Raw genomic sequence first — 18,018 nt, forward strand, 5'->3', positions numbered from 1 at the left:
GTTTCAGTTTTCATAACCATATTTAATCAGCTTGAATACGCAACAATTTGATTAATGATATCTTATACAGCACTTATTAGTGCCAGACCCATGGAGTTTAATATTTTCTGTTCCTGTCCCTACTTAATTCATGGTCTAGAAGGAGACATTGTTTCAGAAAAATATCTATAAAAATGTGATAAATGCTATTAGGCATGTATAAAGTGTTATGAGAAAACAAAAAGAAAATTTAGGGTATGGTGCTACTATTATCTGACTCTCATTCACAGACACACACCTCCAGGATGCTGCCTTTGCATAAGAAAGTGTGGCAGGGAGCGGGATATGAACATATATATGTATTTCCTTATACTTTCAAAAGGAAATGCTGGAAGGACAGGCCAGAAACTAATTAAAATGATTGCTAATTAGGAGTGGGGCAGGAGGATGGGTTGGAGGGGACAGAATGAAAGCGAGGCTTCTCTGAGTAAATCTTTTCTTTTAAAAAATAATTTTTGACTTTTGTGACATGTTTTACAGATTTACAAAATAAATCAACAAAGAAAAAACCAACTCCTGTCCTACCACCCATGCCATTAAAACAAAGCAAATTCAACAACACAGTAATAAACCAGATGTTTCTTAGGGGGGATTCCTTCTGCAGTGTTCTTTAAGACCTGAATTCCCAAGTCTTGGTAGTAGAGGTCATAAGAGGCACACTATCTAAATGTGTCCAATGTAAACAAACCTTTCCCTACAGAACTTAGAGAGATTACTCGTGAGGTGGTGGAATTTTACAGCACACACGGACAGCCACTGCTTTGGTTTATAGCTTTATTCAATTCTACATACCTTTGTTGTCTTTTTAATCCTCCCCACATCATAAGTTTTTCTTCCATTACTTCAAAGAGCAGGATAAGTGAAATAAGTCTTATCTAGATATATCCTTATAAGCTTTTGTAATACAAAGAAGAAAAAGAAGATCCCAAAAAGGCCCTGCTAGTGTGAGGATGTGATTCCCTCCCTAGCTGTGGAAAATACCTGTCTATATCTTAACAATTCTCTTCCTTTTATTTTTTAGATGACTTAAAAAATTTTAGATAAAATTCAAATAACAAAATTCACCACTTTAACAATTTTGAAGTGGACAAATTCAGTGGCTTTTAGTATACGCACAGGCTGTGCAACAATTACCACTATCTAATTCCAGAACACACTCATCACCCCCAAAAAGAAACCCTGTACCCCTTAAGCAGTCACTCCCTTTTATTTTGTAAGTCTCTTTTTCTGAGATTCTAAATAATACAACTTTGGACCTCCCAGATTATTCTTTTATAGTTTTAAATTTTTTCTTCCTGTTTTTATTTTTTTGTTCTGTATTCTGGGAGACCTTTTTTTTTTAACTATTTAAAAAAATTTATTGAAGTATAGTTGATTTACAATGTTGTGTTAATTTCTTCTGTAGAGCAAAGTGACTCAGTTATACATATTTATATGTTCTTTTTCATATTCTTTTCCATTATGGTTTGTCAGGATATTGAACATAGTATAGAGTAGGACCTTGTTTATCCATCCTATATATAATAGTTTGCCTCTGCTAATCCCAAACTCCCATTCCATCGCTCCCCTACCCCTCCTCCCCCTTGGCAACCACAACTCTGTTCTCTATATCTGTAGGTGTGTTTTTGTTTCATGGATATGTTGATTTGTATCGTATTTTAGATTCCACATATAAGTGATATCATATGGTATTTGTCTTTCTGGGAGACTTTCTTTTTTTTAAAATAAATTTATTTATTTATTTATTTATGGCTGCGTTGGGTCTTTGTTGCTGTGGGTGGGCTTTCTCTAATTGCGTTGAGCAGGGGCTACTCTTCATTGTGGTGCGCGGGCTTCTTATTGCGGTGGCTTCTCTTGTTATGGAACACAGGCTCTAGGTGCATGGGCTTCAGTAGTTGTGGCTCATGGGCTCAGTAGTTGTGGCTCACGGGCTCTAGAGCACAGGCTCAGTAGTTGTGGCGTACGGGCTTAGTTGCTCCGTGGAACGTGGGATCTTCCTGGACCAGGGCTCGAGCCCGTGTCCCCTGCTGGCAGGTGAATTCTTAACCACTGTGCCATCAGGGAAGTCCGAGACTTTCTTGATTATATTTTCTAGTCCTTCTATTGAAAAAAACTTTCAAAAAATTTTAGTAATATTTCAATTTCAAAGAGCTTTTTCTGTATGTTTCTTTTTCAAAACATTTTACTGTTTTATTATTCTGGGTATATTAATAAGATAATTGAAAACATTTTCTTCTGTTTCCTAAGTCACCTCTCTTTCCTGTATGACAAATTTTTGTTTGTCTGTTTGTTTTTTTTTTAACTTTCTTTCATGCTGCTGGTTTTTCCCATTTTCTGAAAGATCCTTGGGTGTCCGTTCACATTTAGGGTAATAGGATAGGGAAACTGTCCTTTGCAAAAGGGAAATGCTGGAAGGATAAGCCATAACTATTTAAAATGGTTACTAATAAGGGGTGTAGAGCAGGGAAGACTAAGACAAGTGTATTACTTTAGTGTGGGGAGCCAAACTATAAGGCTGGAGAACCCTGAATTCTAGTATGAAAACGAATTATTTTGGAGCATCAACATTCACACTAAAAGCCTCAGCTTTCTCCAAACATTTGATTCAATTTCCTTCTGGAAGAACTATGTGGTGTTTACATGGGGGAAAATGCGGACCGCCTGAGTGGAGGTGGCGGTGGGAGGAAGGTAGGGACACAGTGGACTAGTGGGAGCAGTCTCTCATTTGCAGTCATTCAATTAGTCTTGTTTTCAGCCCCAATTCTCACTTCTGCCATCTCTGTCCCTGAGTCTTCTTTGGAGTTCTGTTGGGCTGGTCCAGTTCTACCCTAGTGTTCTCTAGGCTGTCGCTTCTTGGCTTGTTTCTTTCTTCAACCCACTCCCATCTACTTTCCAACTTCCAGAAATTTCTGAAAATGTCTTGTTGATTGGTGACTCAACCATTTGCTTCTCTGTGTTGATTTGGTACCTTTTATTTCAATGGACTCTCAAATGCTGACCTCTAGTCCACCATCTTGAAGTAGTACTTTTAAGGAAAGGGAAAAATTTGACTTTCTATAGAAATGTACAGAAATACAATAGGACCAGTCAGTTCTATTTTCTTTCATCTTTTCATAGTACTTGTTATCTATGACTATCTAGATAAACACTAAGTACTTCTCTGATATTTAATAGAATTTTCATGATTATGGGTTCTTAACTTATCATTTGTAGAACTTTCTATGTTCTGGTATTGCATGTTTCTGGGGGAGAATTCCACTGTTTTCATTAGAATTCCAAGGGGTCTATAACCTAAAATGAATGCACTCTCTCAAACAGTGTTAGAACGTAAAAATCCCCATTCCACGATGCTAGTTTGAGTTTTGCTCTTAAATTTTGCAGGTGTTTAAATCACACAAAAATATTAAAGTTTAAGAATAATTTTGAAGTTTTTTAAAAACCCCAAGGCAATCAGTAAACAAATGGATGTATAATGTGTCAGCTAGAAGTGGGAGTTTTTTTTAGGAACACATCCAAATGCATTATGTGTTATTCAGTTGCTTAACAAATAACGGAAAGGCCTCACTCAGGGCTTTACTGCTCTTGTACAGCAGCTGAGGGTGCTGAGAAATGGGGATGCCAGATAAGTTCCCAAACTTACGACTTGGATAGCTACTTGGAATACAGCCATTCAGGTAAAATGTCAAGATTACCTAGAAGATCCAGCTACTAAATTATAGGAGACCTAGATGTTAAGATTAGGCTAAAAAGTAACAAAGAAGGGGAGGAACTGAATGAAATATTAGCCAAGAGTGTCATTGTCTACACAAAATAAAACTACAAGATGTTAATTCTGGTTCTTTAAGACAGGTTTTGCTGAAGATGCCTAAATCAATTTTTGGGTTCTAAGCAAAAAATTAGTCATATGGCACTTCATATACTAATTCAGGTAATTGTTTTATATGTATTTTGACAATAAGTAAAAATTAAAAAAAAACACTAACATGGCAAGAAGAGTTGTGTGGATAACAATGTATGATTTTAACCTCTCTTAATTAAATATTAATATCTGTTCAAAATAGGAAAATATAAATATGTGTGCATTGTGAAAGAAAAAAAATTCAATGACACTTATTAAAACATGGTAAAGAAGACTTTAATACAGTTGGGGGGAAGCTATCAAGATTGGTATAGGGAAGCCTTGTTGAAAACAGGCCAGGGTGATGAGACATCACCTGGGAATAACCCATCAAATATTGAGAGTGGAGGTTCTGTTAAATTGGTTTGGCAGGGTTCTTCCTAAAACTAGATTTAACGAGGAAGTACAGAGATGGGCTTGGGAGACAGCTCAGGAGACTGACAAACGTTTGGTCAAGCAAAGAATCTTTGTTAGCATTTACAGTTAATGGCCACAATGAAGGTCAGCCATACAGTATGTTATACATATTACAGTAGTGCCTAAAACCTGGGTTATAAGTCGCTTTGGTTGGAATACCTTAAGAGAAAGAAAAGCTAATGCTCATTGATGAATTAAATCCATGTGGTTTTGCTTGGTTCGATAAACTGAAGGTAAACTTTTTTTCTGTTAACACCTTCAGGACACAAGGAACAACATTTAAAGATTAATGATTACCACATAATTTTTTTTTTTTTTGGCCGCGCTATGCGGCATGTGGGTTGTGAGGTCTTAGTTCCCCAACCAGGGATCGAACCCATGACTCCTGCAATGGAAGTGTGGAGTCTTAACTGCTGGATTGCCAGGAAAGTCCCTGATTACCGTATAATTTTACATGTGTAAACTATTTAGCTGACTGAACTGCATGTATCCTGGAAGATATATATCTGAATGAATCTTATTTGTCTATTTTCATTTGCTTTGTTCAAACAGACTATCATCAGAAAGATTTCAGTTAATCAAAGGTTATAGTTCATTGTGGTTTTACTATAAAATTTTATAAACCAAAGAAACGCCCAATTACCTACCTAAGCGATGAAATCCAAAGGTGAATCTTTTGGTTGGTGATTTTGAAGACAGCCACAAAGCAAGCAGGGTCAGTATGATGGCACTTAGGTCAGTTAACATATGAAGTGCATCTGTCATGATTGCTAGGCTATTTGCAATGTATCCACCTTAGAGTAAGGGTGACAGGAAAGAAGGGATAAGTTAATTAAAATAATAAACATAAGCAATCAAACCAAAAATATGCAGCATCCTACAAAACATGAACTTCTAACTAAAGTTAACTAAATACTTATCCTATTGCAATTAAGTCAAGGTATCCTGAAATTTTATGCAAAACATTAACTATGCATATTTTTCTAATGGTGAAGATGTCCATTTCCAGGAACAGATTCTCTGAGGAGTAAATGACCTTAAAAAATTTAAGAGCCATTAAATGGGGGCTGACACAAAGAGAAGTTTTGTGTGTTTAGCAATACAGTTTTTACTCAACCTACTAATTCTACTATTAGACAGTGAAATTAATAACCACCATATCTAAATATTACAATAAAGCTGAATAAAAGGTAGGTATTCACTTGTTTGGGAGGGTTTGAACATAAACTGAAGAAATTCACAAAATGTTCATTAGTTCAAAACAAAAGATAAAAATTAACTGATTCTCTTCGGTATAAACAGCAATGTCTCCTAATAGAGGGATAAAAGATGGTATTTAGAATACAATTTTTATATTAGTTTTCCAGTATTATGTATTATTATACATAATAATAATGTGCATATTTAATATATGTGGGTGTGTATATGTATTTTATATATGTATGTATATATGTGTGTATATATATACATAATAATATATATATAATATGTGTACATATATACATATATATGTACTTATTTATGACCATTATGGCCAACCAATTTTCCTAGCACCATAGAATAAGTTTTTATAGTATAATACAGGGTATTCAAACTTTTATGTATATCAGAATCACCTGGAAGTTTTGTTAAACTATAGACTTCTTGACCCCACTCCCAGAATTTCTAATTCAGTAGGTCTGGATGGGGCCTGAGAATTTACATTTCTAACATGTTCCCAGGTGATGCTGATGCTTCTGGTCTTGTAACCACACTGAGAAATACTGTTATAATGTATAGCAGAACTTCATGATCAGGACGTTGTGACACATAAGTGTGCTGAGATGTTGATTCCCCTATTCCTGGGATGTGTATGCAGAGTCAAGAGCAGCAGGAGAACTGGGGCTGGTGATCTTGTAGTCACATCCATTTACTCCAGCCAGTGTGCTCTATAGAAATATCATTTTTTATGTATTCCCTTACATGAAAAAGCTGGAATCACTGACAGAAAATACAGCTTGGCAGTTAATAACATGGGGCTTTGAAATCTCAGAGACTGAGCAAGTTACTTACCATTTTTGAGGTTCAGTTTACTCATCTATAAAATAAGGATAATACCCTAAAGCCACACTGTGCAATAAAACTGAGATGATGGAAATGTTCTATCTGCGCTGGCCAATGGAGCAGCAACTAGTCACAGGTGGCTTTTGAGAATTTGAAATACGGCTCGTGCAACTAAGGAATTGAATTTATTTAATTTTTGTTAACCTAAAGAGCCACATGTGATGATCACCAGCAAAAACAGCAGAGTAAGGACCTATGAAAATCATCTCCTCCATAAAAGCCATAAGAACATGGGCAAAAATTGTCCAAATCAGCATTCTGAAAACTATGGAAATTAAACAAAGGCTGATACAGGTAGCATTTATTCAAGGAAAAAGGCTGAATCTTGGTAAGAAGCTCACTAGCTCTGTGGCACTTTAACTTGCCTTATACCCAATCTCCCCCTCTTCAGTTCTATGGTAGCCTTGAAAACTAACAAGCAGCAACCACAGTGAAAACCTCAGCCTGGCAGCCACTGCAAGGAATAGGATGGCATTAGAGCTCCTTAAAAGCTCCATTGCGGGCTTCCCTGGTGGTGCAGTGGTTGAGAGTCTGCCTGCCGATGCAGGGGACATGGGTTTGTGCCCTGGTCCGGGAAGATCCCACATGCCGCGGAGCGGCTGGGCCCGTGAGCCATGGCCACTGAGCCTGCACGTCCAGAGCCTGTGCTCTGCAACGGGAGAGGCCACATGAGAGGCCCGTGTACAGCGAAAAAAAAATAAAATAAAATAAAAAAAAAACTCCATTGCCAGGAAATTGTCTTTATTTGACCTGTCTGGTGGTTCCCTGGGAGACTATACTTGCAAGGCTCTTTTTATTTGACTTGACTTGGAGCTTGGCCCTGGTGCAAACCTCGGTCAGTGTTTGTCAAAAACAATCAGAGGCAATTGTTTAACACAGCAGCTGCCTGAAGCAATAGTAAGTGTGTATCATGTGTTCTGAAATTTTACAATGATGTACCTGGTGTGGGATTATTTTCATCCAATTTGGGCTTTTATTGACTCTTTTTTTAAAATTTATTTATTTATTTTTTGGCCACGTTGGGTCTGCGTTGCTGTGCACGGGCTTTCTCTAGATGCAGAGTGGGGGCTACGCTTCGTTGTAGTGCACAGGCTTCTCATTGAGGTGGCTTCTCTTGATGCAGAGCACAGGCTCTAGGTGTGCGGGCTTCAGTTGTGGTGAACAGGCTCAGTAGTTGTGGCTTGTGGGCTCTAGAGCACAGGCTCAAGAGTTTTGGTGCATGGGTTTAGTTGCTCTGTGGCATGTGGGATCTTCCCAGACCAGGGCTCAAACCTGTGTCCCTGGCATTGGCAGGTGGATTCTTAACCACTGCGCCACCAGGGAAGCCCTATTGACTCTTTCTATCTGGAATTGTATACCCTTCAGTTCTGGGGAAATTTCTTTTTCTGTTTTTTTGGAAAGGATTCTCCTTTTTTTTTTTTTGCGTAAGGATTCTTCTTTTTTTTAAAAAAAATACTTGGTTATGCTAGGTCTTAGTTGCGGCAGGCGGACTCCTTAGTTGCGGCATGTGGGCTTCTTAGTTGTGGCATGCGAACTCTTAGTTGCAACATGCATGTGGGATCTAGTTCCCTGACCAGGGATCAAACCTGGGGCCCTGCATTGGGAGCGTGGAGTCTTAACCACTGTGCCACCAGGGAAGTCCCTGGGGAAATTTCTTAAACTGTGTTGTTGATAACTTCTTTCCTTCTGCTTTCTCTATTCTCCAGACTCCTATTATTTGGAATTTGAACTAATATACTAATTTTCTTGCCTTTTTTCTCCCATTATCTTCTCTTTTTGCTATATTCTGTGAGAGGTGACCTTAATTCACCTTCTAATTTGTTTGGAGTTAAAATTTTAAATGTTTGTATTAGGGCTTCCCTGGTGGCTCAGTGGTTGAGAGTCCACCTGCTAATGCAGGGGACACGGGTTCGTGCCCCAGTCCGGGAAGATCCCACACGCCGCAGAGCGGCTGGGCCCGTGAGCCATGGCCACTGAGCCTGTGCGTCCGGAGCCTGTGCTCCGCAACGGGAGAGACCACAACAGTGAGAGGCCCGCATACTGCAAAAAAAAAAAAAAAAAAAGTTTGTATTATTCAAAATCTCTATTTTCTACTCTGAATTTCTTTTAAAAAGTAGCCTAGTTTCATGGATTCATGATCTTATTTTATCTCTGTGGATACTTATTGTATTATTATACTATTATATCTGACTGGCTCTTAAACAGGTTTTAATGAACTTTCCTTATTTTAGCCTTCCTCTTTAACCACACTTATAGGGGTACCTGGTACAACCAATTCTGGGCCTGCTTAGGATTCTCTAGTGTAGTTCTCAAGTGTAGTCCTCAGGGTCAGCAGTATCAGCATCTCCTGGGAACTTGTTAGAAAATCCTCAGGCCCTACCCTACCCCAGACCTACTTAATTAGAAACTCTGGTCCAGCAATTTGTTTTTTAATAAGTTGTCTAGGTGTTTCTGATGCATTAGTGTAAACTAGATTGGTTCTTGGCTTTCCCCACTGCTTGTTTAGGAGTTGGCTTTCTTGGGTCAAGTCTTTTACCTGATTCCTTTCTAGTTTGTGTTGCTAGAGTCTCCTCTCAGGTTTTCCCCACCTGTGTGGAGATAGATATATATATATATATATTCCATATATATATGTGTATATGTATGTGTGTGTGTATATGTGTGTGTGTGTGTGTGTGTGTATTTTAAATCCTTTTACTGTAGTTTAAGAGAGTACAACTAGATGCATGAGTTCATTTGCCATCTTTACCTGGAAGTCTATTTGCATTCATTCTTTAAGTTTTTTCATTCCCAATAAAATGCAGCTGTTAAAACAATCAATAACTGTTACTAAATCCAGAGGATATTTTAGTTCTCATCTTATCAGGCCTCTCAGCAGCTTATTCCATTTTGAAATACTCTTTTCTTCAGTTCTGGGATACCCATTTGCCTTCTGCCTGACTTCTAAAGTTGTAGTTCCTCAAAACTGGGGCTCTCTAGATAATTTTTTCTATTGCTATGGCATTACATACTGTTTCTCTCTCTGCCTTGACCTCCCTTCTGAATGACAGACTTATATATAACAGCTCACTAGACATCTTTGTCTATTTCACATACATATGATACTTAACATGCCTAAAACAACCCTTGAGCCCATGCTTAAATCCTGCTCTGTATTTTCTCCCTGGTTCATAACTGACATACATTCCCATATGCTCAGCTGCTTAGGTAAGAAATTTCAGAATCATTCCTGATACTGCTCTCCCATCAACTCTCACATTCAAACCATTAGCCATTTTGCCATTGTTACCTCTAGAATGTTTCTCAATCAGAACATTTTTCTCCATCCACTCCAGTTCAAGCCATAATCATTTCTTGTCTGGACCTCTGCAAAAGTATACTTGCTTCCACTCTTGTACCCTCCAATCCACTCTCCATATGAGTCAGAGTAATCTTTTAAAAAGATAAATCCCATCAGGTCAATCTCCACTCCAAAGCAGTCACTGGCTCCCCGTTGTACTTAGAATTAAAGACTAAACTCATTTAATATGGTCTCTCATGACCTCCCTGGTCTGGTCCCCCTGTCTCTTTCCCTCTTACTTACTACATTCTGGCCAAACTGGTCTTCTTTTTAGATCCTCTTAAAGAATTGAAGGTTTTAGGAGTTTTGAACTTGCTGTTCTCTTTGGTCGAAAACATCTTCCTCCATTCCCTTTGCTCAAATTACTCCTAATATTCTTTTTTTTGGTTTAACTGTATGTGGCTCATACATAAACCATGTCCTGCTGGACATGTCTAAACTATGTCTTATAGTATCTTGTTCTTTTTCTTCACAGTACTTAAGGCCATTTGAATTTTAAATTTATTTGTGTGTTTATTAATACCTGTGTCCTCCACTACAGGAAGATATAATGTCCTCCAAACATTAGATTAAGTGTTTTAGATAGTAGGGAGCATAAGTTTTGTTCTCCATTGTATATAGCAAGTACTTAAAAAGTACTTGCTGAATGGAAAGAATTGATCTTGCCTAAGGTCTCAGAGCAAATCCAAGATTCAAAATCAAGTTTCCCCTTTCAGATCTTTAAAATACTTCATTTTAAAATTACTCCATACTTCCTACATAAGATGCTTTATTTCTAAGTGCTTTCAACACACTTTAATAAATGCTCTACTGTATACAATTTAATTCTATGTAACATTCTGAATAATACTGTTAATGTCTATTCTAAGTACTAGCATCTCTACAGTGTTTAACAAAAGATTTTCATATTTGAAAATAAAGTTAGTATTTGAAAGGAAGTACTTATTGTAGCTTTCACAAAACATCATTTACCAAGTAAGAGATTTAAATAATGCTAAGTCAGGACAATTATATCTTAGTAATTTTTATAGGTGTAAACTCTAATTTTAAGGGGGAAATTGTGATTAATGTGATTTTAACTTCAAATATTAACTTCAAGAATCACTAAGTCTGAATGACTCAATATTCTAACTGGGAATTTGGGCAAGTCATTGACTCTTTTTTTTTAAAAAATAGATTTATTTATTTATTTTTGGCTGCATTGGGTCTTCGTTGCTCCACGCGGGCTTTCTCTAGTTGTGGCGAGCGGGCTTCTCATTGCGGTGGCTTCTCTTGTTGCGGAGCACAGGCCCTAGGTGTAGGGGCTTCAGTAGTTGTGGCTCACGGGCTCTAGAGCACAGGCTCAGTAGTCATGGCGCACGGGCTTAGCTGCTCCGCAGCATGTGGGATCTTCCCGGACCAGGGCTTGAACCCATGTTCCCTGCATTGTCAGGCGGATTCCCAACCACTGAGCCACCAGAAAGCCCCAAGTCATTGACTCTTAATCTGCTGACCATGCCTTATCTGATCTGTTTCACTTCTGTCTTTAATTTCTTCATAGCTTAAACATTTATAATTCTCTAACAGCAATTATTAATTAATTAAACAAAATTTTATTGAGTGTTTACTCTGTGCTAGTCATTGTGCTAGGTGCTGGTAATTCAGCTTATATTTCAATGGACACTGATATTAAACAAGTGAATATACAAACAAGATAATCTCAGGTGCTGAGGGCTTTTAAAGCTGAGGAAGGAACAGGGGAGAAGAGAGGTTGACTTTAGGCAGTTGGAAAGGTCTCTAAGAGGTATCTTTTGTGATGAGACACGAATGACAAGAAGGCAGCCAAGAGAAGATTTGGGAAAAGGCAGTCCATATAAAGCAGTGCTTTTCAAATTGCAGGCTGTGACCCACTTGTAGACCATGAAATTAATTAAGTGGGCTGGGACCATAATTGAAAAAACAGTAGAACACAGCACATGAAGTAAAATTTTTGTTTTAGTTATTCATATATTTATACAAATGTATATGTGTGTGTACATACATACATACGTATGCATGCATGCCTACACGGGTCACAATGTTAAGTGTATTTCTTACTATAGTGAACTCAAAAAAGTTTGAAAGCCAGAGGTAGAAAGACCACTCAGTCTGAAGGTCTTATGGGCAGGAAAACAGCTTTGTGAGTCATAGGGAGAAAGAAGGCCAGCATGGCTGAAGTGAGCACTGGCGAGAAGTGGTATGAAAAGAGGTAGGAAATGTATATAATTTTCCTGCACATAACCTCCAGCCAGCATCTTAAATCTGGACTGCCACCTTTGTTCTTGTCATGGTTCATCATTAAGAGAACACAGGAGGGAATTCCCTGGCGGTCCAGTGGTTAGGACTCCGCATTTTCACTGCTGAGGGGCAGGGTTCAGTCCCTGATCCGGGAACTAGGATCCCAGAAGCCACACGGTGTGGCCAATAGAAAAAAAAAAAAAAAAGAACACAAGAGAATAATCTCCCTGCTTTAATGTCACTTTATCAATTGTCACTAAAAGAAGTTAGCAGTTACACTAATGTGACTCTGAAATTAATATCTAAACTGAGCATGTATTTTATAGTAAGACTGCATTACTTGAATAATTAAAAATGAAAAATAAAACCAAGTTCTATAAAACCCAGGGGAGCCTTCTGGCCTTCAGATCCTCCTTATAATGAAAAATGGTGAGGTCAGTTAGCATTATTTAGCTTTGCAAATTTCTTGAATATAAATACAAAAGGAAATAGTAAGAGACCACTTAATTCAAATGTAGAGGGAAAAAAATCAAGACAACGGGACTGTAGATGTAGCTTTTCAATTACCCACTTAAGTGTCCTCATAATTTATTAATATTTAACCTCTGGGTCCTCTGATCTCTTAAAAAAGAAAAAGGTGGAGCAGGTGTTCAGTAAGGTCCCTTCATACTGTAAAATTTTATGATTCTAAATAATTGTAGAATCATTTACTATTTAAAAGGTTGCAAAAATTAACCTGGTGTTTTATCAGATTTTTTTTTTAAAGAGGAAGTTACAGGATATATAATGAAGATAATGTCCTTAACTTTACAGTAGATGACACAGTGTTTGGAGAATCAGAAGAAGAGGTCAGAGTTATCTTTGGAAGTTTGTTGTACCTAGGTTGATCTGCACTTTGGAACCGTGAGGCCTTTTCACATCAGTATATTGATAAATAACAAGCTTCCTAAAAAGAAAGTTTAAACGCCAAGTTATGTGTAACTACAGCTTGACAAAGACTCTCCAGGCAAGGTAAATGGAAAGTGAGTTGGCAACACAACTCACCTACAAGTTCTCCAATCATGAAAAGCAAGTAAAGAACGGCAGCAATGGTCAATCTGGTTTTCACCTTTCTCTGCGTCAGCAACTCTCTCTGTTTGCTGCAGTTGTCACAGGGGTCCACCTTCAAACTCAGCTGACTGTTGCTCAAAGGTAAGTCCTGGTCCAGCAAGGAATCATCGTCGGCCTGGAGGGCCGGGTGCGCCCCGTTAACAGGCCTTTCCGGGGTTTCAGAACCATCGTCGGCCACCACAACTCGAAGTTTGTTAAATCGAGAAAGCCCCTCATCCCCCACCTCGTCCGAGAAGTCAAAGGCGCTGGTGTCATTTAAAAACAGCGGCGCATCGTCCTTCCTCAGCAGAGATTTGAGGCGCTTCCACACGCCGGATCCGGCCATGGCAGAGGCTGTGCGGCCGCGGCGCCGAACGGCTCGGTGCAGGCGGACGGCCGGCGGCTCCTACTTCACCCGAGTGCCAGTTCCCGATGGCACTGCCGCGCGTCCCTCCCCATCCTGTAGAAAACGAAACTCATTATAAATTAAAAGCGCCCCAACAAAGCCCACAAGTTCCGAAGCCCGGGGCAGCGGGGGAGCCGGGGCTCCGAAAGGGGGGAGCGCTCTACCTGGGGCGCCGCCGCGGTGCCGCAGCTCATCTCTCCGCCCCCGGCCGGCTCGGCGGGGCCGGCACGCACAGCTCGGCCCGGGGCTGCGGGGCAGCGGGGCCGTCCTCGCGCCTGCGGCGCCCACAACTCCAGGCCGGCTCCCGGGTCTGGTCTGACAGGTTCGAGGTCGGGCGCCCGCGGCCGCCGCCCCTCCCCGCCCTGCGCGAGGCCGCGCGCGTGCGCCGGAGCAGCCGCGGGCGAGGCGCGCGAGGGAGGAGTCGGCACGAGGACACGCAGGCCCTGCGCGCTGAGCAGGGGCGCCCGCGAAGGACGGGACAGGGGCGCCCCTCGTCCCGCTCCTGGATGCGGATCCCGCGGGCCCGCCTCTGCCCTGGGGACACTCACAGGCGAAGCCCCAGTCTCCCGCGCGGCCCTTCCACTTCCCGAGGCTGAGAGGTATGAGCGGATGGAGCTGGACTCCGCGGGTTAAGTGGGTAGATTCGAGCGGTCCCGCCCACCCGGGGCTGGGCGTTGCTGCCGGGAGTTCGCTCCACCGAAGGAGGGCCTAGAGAATCCTGTGCTGGGATTTGGGTTTCTGATGCTCGACAGAAAACGAATTTAGCGTTTGCTTTTAAGTGGGTTGCTGAGCCGCTTTTGTCTCCTCGAATTGCTGCCTCTCTGGCAAATTGGCAAAATTTGCTGCACAGTGAGGTCAGCTTGGAGAGGGCAAGGCTTGTGGTCGTCAGCAGTTCTGTGTCCTGCGTTATATTTACTGTTTTTTTCAGCAAATGTGTGTTGTCCTCTGTGTGCTCACCGCCAGGTTCCTTTTGCCTCCAAGGTATTTACAGTATGGACTAAACCCCAGCACAGAAAATCTAGTAGAGGTATCTGTACTGGCCGTTGGTTTTGTTTAACAACGAGATTTAAAAAGAATTAAGTTTTTAGTAGTAGCTTCTAATTTAGATCTACATTTTAAGGACAAAATGAAGTGACAATAAGCCCCGCCTCCCGCTTCTCCAGCGATTCCCTGGATGGGTTTTAGGGGATTCGGAGGCCTTAAAATTTTGTGGGTATATGTATTTTCTTGAGTAAGTCCCTTAGCTTTCATCATATTCTCAAATGGGCACTCAAGATTTAAAACAACAACACTGTTAGAAGAACTCATAGATCAAGCCTCTAGCTTCTACTTGGAGTTGAATTACAGTGCAAACTCCCATTTATCCAATGTTTAGAAATGTATTTTGACAACAGTCTACATGAATTACCAAATTTCAAGTTACAAAAAATACAATAGAAAGTCATATGAAACATCATTTTCCTCTGAAGATCCCGATGATACTTTAGAATCTTGCATGTCTCTGGTGCAAGAGCAGCAACTGTTTTTGGAATCCAGGGCAGTCCATCACTTTTGAATGCCCACAATGTTCCTGCAGAGCTGCAGCCATGGGGGTCAGGTCTAGGGAACTGGGGGTCAGAGATTCCCTAGTTCCCTAGACCCAGAATACTCAATAACCAGGGGACCCAGGTCATTATCGACAGAAGGGAGAAAGTTTCCTGAAGGTTGCTTTCTTAATTCCAAATATCTTAATCCACCCAGATTGGGAGTAGTTTCTTTGTTGTTTTTACTTTTAGTTTGTTATATTCCCTGACATTCTACTACTGAGAGATACAAATGAATAGAGCAAGTATTTCAGGAATGTGATCACTCTTTAGTATATATTTTGCAAATGAGATTCCATTTAAGGAATGGGGATAGATGTTTTTATTTTATTTTATTTTTTTTTTTTTTGGGATAGATGTTTTTAAAGCAAGATGAGGCAAGAGCATGGATTTAGGGGGGTATTTACAGTAAACTTTGTTGGGAAGGGCTGAAGCTCTGCACCCCAGTTTATTTTTCCTATTTTGTGTACTGAGTACCTAGAGAGAGTAATGGGAGGACAACAAAAACTATAGGGTATTTTAAGGTATGTCCACAAATTCTGTGACATACTTCTCATCAATAGGTAGAGCTTAATTCCCCTTCCCACTGAGTGTGGGCTGCTCTTAATGTATAACTTGTGTCTCATTATGAACAGAATATGGGTGAAGTGACAGTGTGTGGCTTATAAGACTAGGTCATAAAAGGCATTGCAGCTACCTTCTTGTTCTCACTCTTGGATCACTTGTACCTAGGGAAGCCAGAGCTATCATGTCATGAGGAACTCAAGCAGCCCTGTGGAAAGGCTCACATGATGAGGAACTGAGGCCTCCTGCCAACAGCCATATGAGTGAGCCATATTGGAAGTGGATCCTGCAGCCCCAGTAAAGCCTTCAGGTCACTGTAGCTTGGGTGATGCTGACTGAAACCTCATGAGAGATCCTGAGCAGAATCACCCAGATAAGCCACTCTCAGATGACCCACAGAGACTATGAGATGATAAATGTTTATTGTTTTAATATGGTAAGTTTTGGAGTAGTTCGTTACACAACAATAGATGACTAATATAGTCTATATCAACTTTCCTCTGTAACAGGAAAGATACCTTTCTTAGTCTTTTATCACACATGGGCTCTTGTTCCTAGGCCTGCCTTGGGCTAGTGGCATGGTTTCTATCATTGAACTTTAAAATGGGCTAAATAAATAGACTTCTGTGAATAGTCTTGGAATGTAACCACCATTTTCAAACTTATGTCTATGTATTCAGTTTATAACAGTAGACAAACCAACTTTTGAAACAACCCATTTATAAGCTGAATACTGCCTGCAATTCTGCTAGCTCTTGTTCAGTATGCCATTCTTTTATAAGAGACTTAATACTTCTTTTTAGTATGAAGAGCTTTTCTGCATGGGCAAATGGAAAAAGTTGTCAATGATTTAGGCTATCTCTTAACCAGGTAACCCATAATACACAGATTGTTTAGTTAACAACAGAGGCCTGTCATTTTAACTGCAGGACGCATATCTTGGGGCAGTTAACTGGAATAGATGCAAAATACCCTATATCAAAACCTGTTTTCTGGCCTAGATATCTCTTAGAACAAATGACAATGCTGAAAATAATACTACAGCTAACGTTTACTTAAGGCTTGTTTATGTGCCAGGCACTATGCAGGGGACCTGATTTACCTGAGCTCATTTAATCCTTACAACATCACTATGAAGAAGGTATTGATTCAAAGCATGGGTCTTGGAGTCAGACTGCTTGTGTTAGAATCCTGGCTTTACATCTTAGGATCCTATAATTTCTGGCAAACTATTTAACCTCTTCGTGCTTCAATTTTCTTACTTATGAAGTGGGGATGATGATGGTACCTGCTTCACAGGGTCGTGATGAGGGTTAATGGATGTAAAGCATGTAAAACTTAGCATACCTAGTTCCTAGCACATAGTAAGTGCTCAATCAATGCCAGCTATTACTATTTTTTTAAGTAGGTGGAGACATGGAACCTCAGGGAGATTAAGTAACTTGGCCACAGTCGTGAAGCTAGCAAACAGAGCAGGAACTCAGTTCCCCGTCAGTTTGGTTTCAGAGCTCAAGCTCTTAACCATCACTCTACACTGTCCCTCTCGGTTTCTTTCTGCATAAAAATGGAATGATCTGCAAAAAAGGCATCTAGACTTCTTGTGGTATGTTAGGAGAGATCCCTGTTTCATATATGAAAGATTTGCCAGCACCTGGAGACCTCTGCATTGTCCGGTGAAATCCCTCTTGGGAATGGAGGGGGAGAAAAGTAAAAAGTTTTTTTAAAACTGAAATGTGGAAAAGGTGCTTCATCCACTTAGTTGACAGGTTCCAATGCTTCATATTCCCCATCATGAGAACTCCTTTCTCCATTGGAGTATGTGGCGATAGGAGGTTCCCATAGGATGTTTTTGGAATGTGTTCCCTTATCTTTTTCAGGAGGGGATGAAAGCTGTTGGGTGGGCATGAACAAGGGTTAGTGATGTGATACACCACTACGGAGAACAGTGAACGTAATCATTTCTTCTTTCTGTGGGTTACTCTAGTAACAGAGAGGCTGGAGATTCAGTTTAACCCCTCCTCCAAGGAAGAAGAAGAAATACCAGAAATAGATTGCCTGAGGACAGGCAGTTGCCTTCTTGGACGGGGAGGAGATAAATGAGAAGATCTCTGGCCCTTGAGACCATCTACCCTGTCACCAACCTGTGAGCCAAAACCTAACAACACCACGCTTAGTCAAGTTCATTGTTTCCATATCTTTGTTTTTGTCTTTGCTTATTGCTTAAATTAAACTTTCCTATGGATTTCTCTAACCATGTCTGGCTGAAATGAGAGGGAATAACGAGGTCCCAGCTGGGACGGTAATTTGAGAACTACGCACGCCA

General features: G+C 40.2%; 1 protein-coding gene across 1 annotated transcript in view; it reads right to left on the minus strand.

Moving 5' to 3' along the window:
• SLC30A4 (solute carrier family 30 member 4) overlaps positions 1–13,844 on the minus strand; it is a 29,096-nt gene extending 15,252 nt beyond the window's left edge. Inside the window, exons 1-3 of the mRNA XM_082845276.1 lie at positions 13,713–13,844; positions 13,098–13,602; positions 5,002–5,148 (exon numbers count right to left, since the gene is read on the minus strand). Coding sequence (XP_082701402.1) covers positions 5,002–5,148; positions 13,098–13,488 — 538 coding nt within the window. The 5' untranslated portion in view covers positions 13,489–13,602; positions 13,713–13,844. The remainder of the gene's footprint in view (positions 1–5,001; positions 5,149–13,097; positions 13,603–13,712) is intronic.
• Positions 13,845–18,018: the final 4,174 nt, after the last annotated feature.

Source organism: Leucopleurus acutus (assembly GCF_964270905.1).
Source record: "Leucopleurus acutus genome assembly, chromosome: 1".
In the NCBI taxonomy this organism is placed as follows: Eukaryota; Metazoa; Chordata; class Mammalia; order Artiodactyla; family Delphinidae; genus Leucopleurus; species Leucopleurus acutus.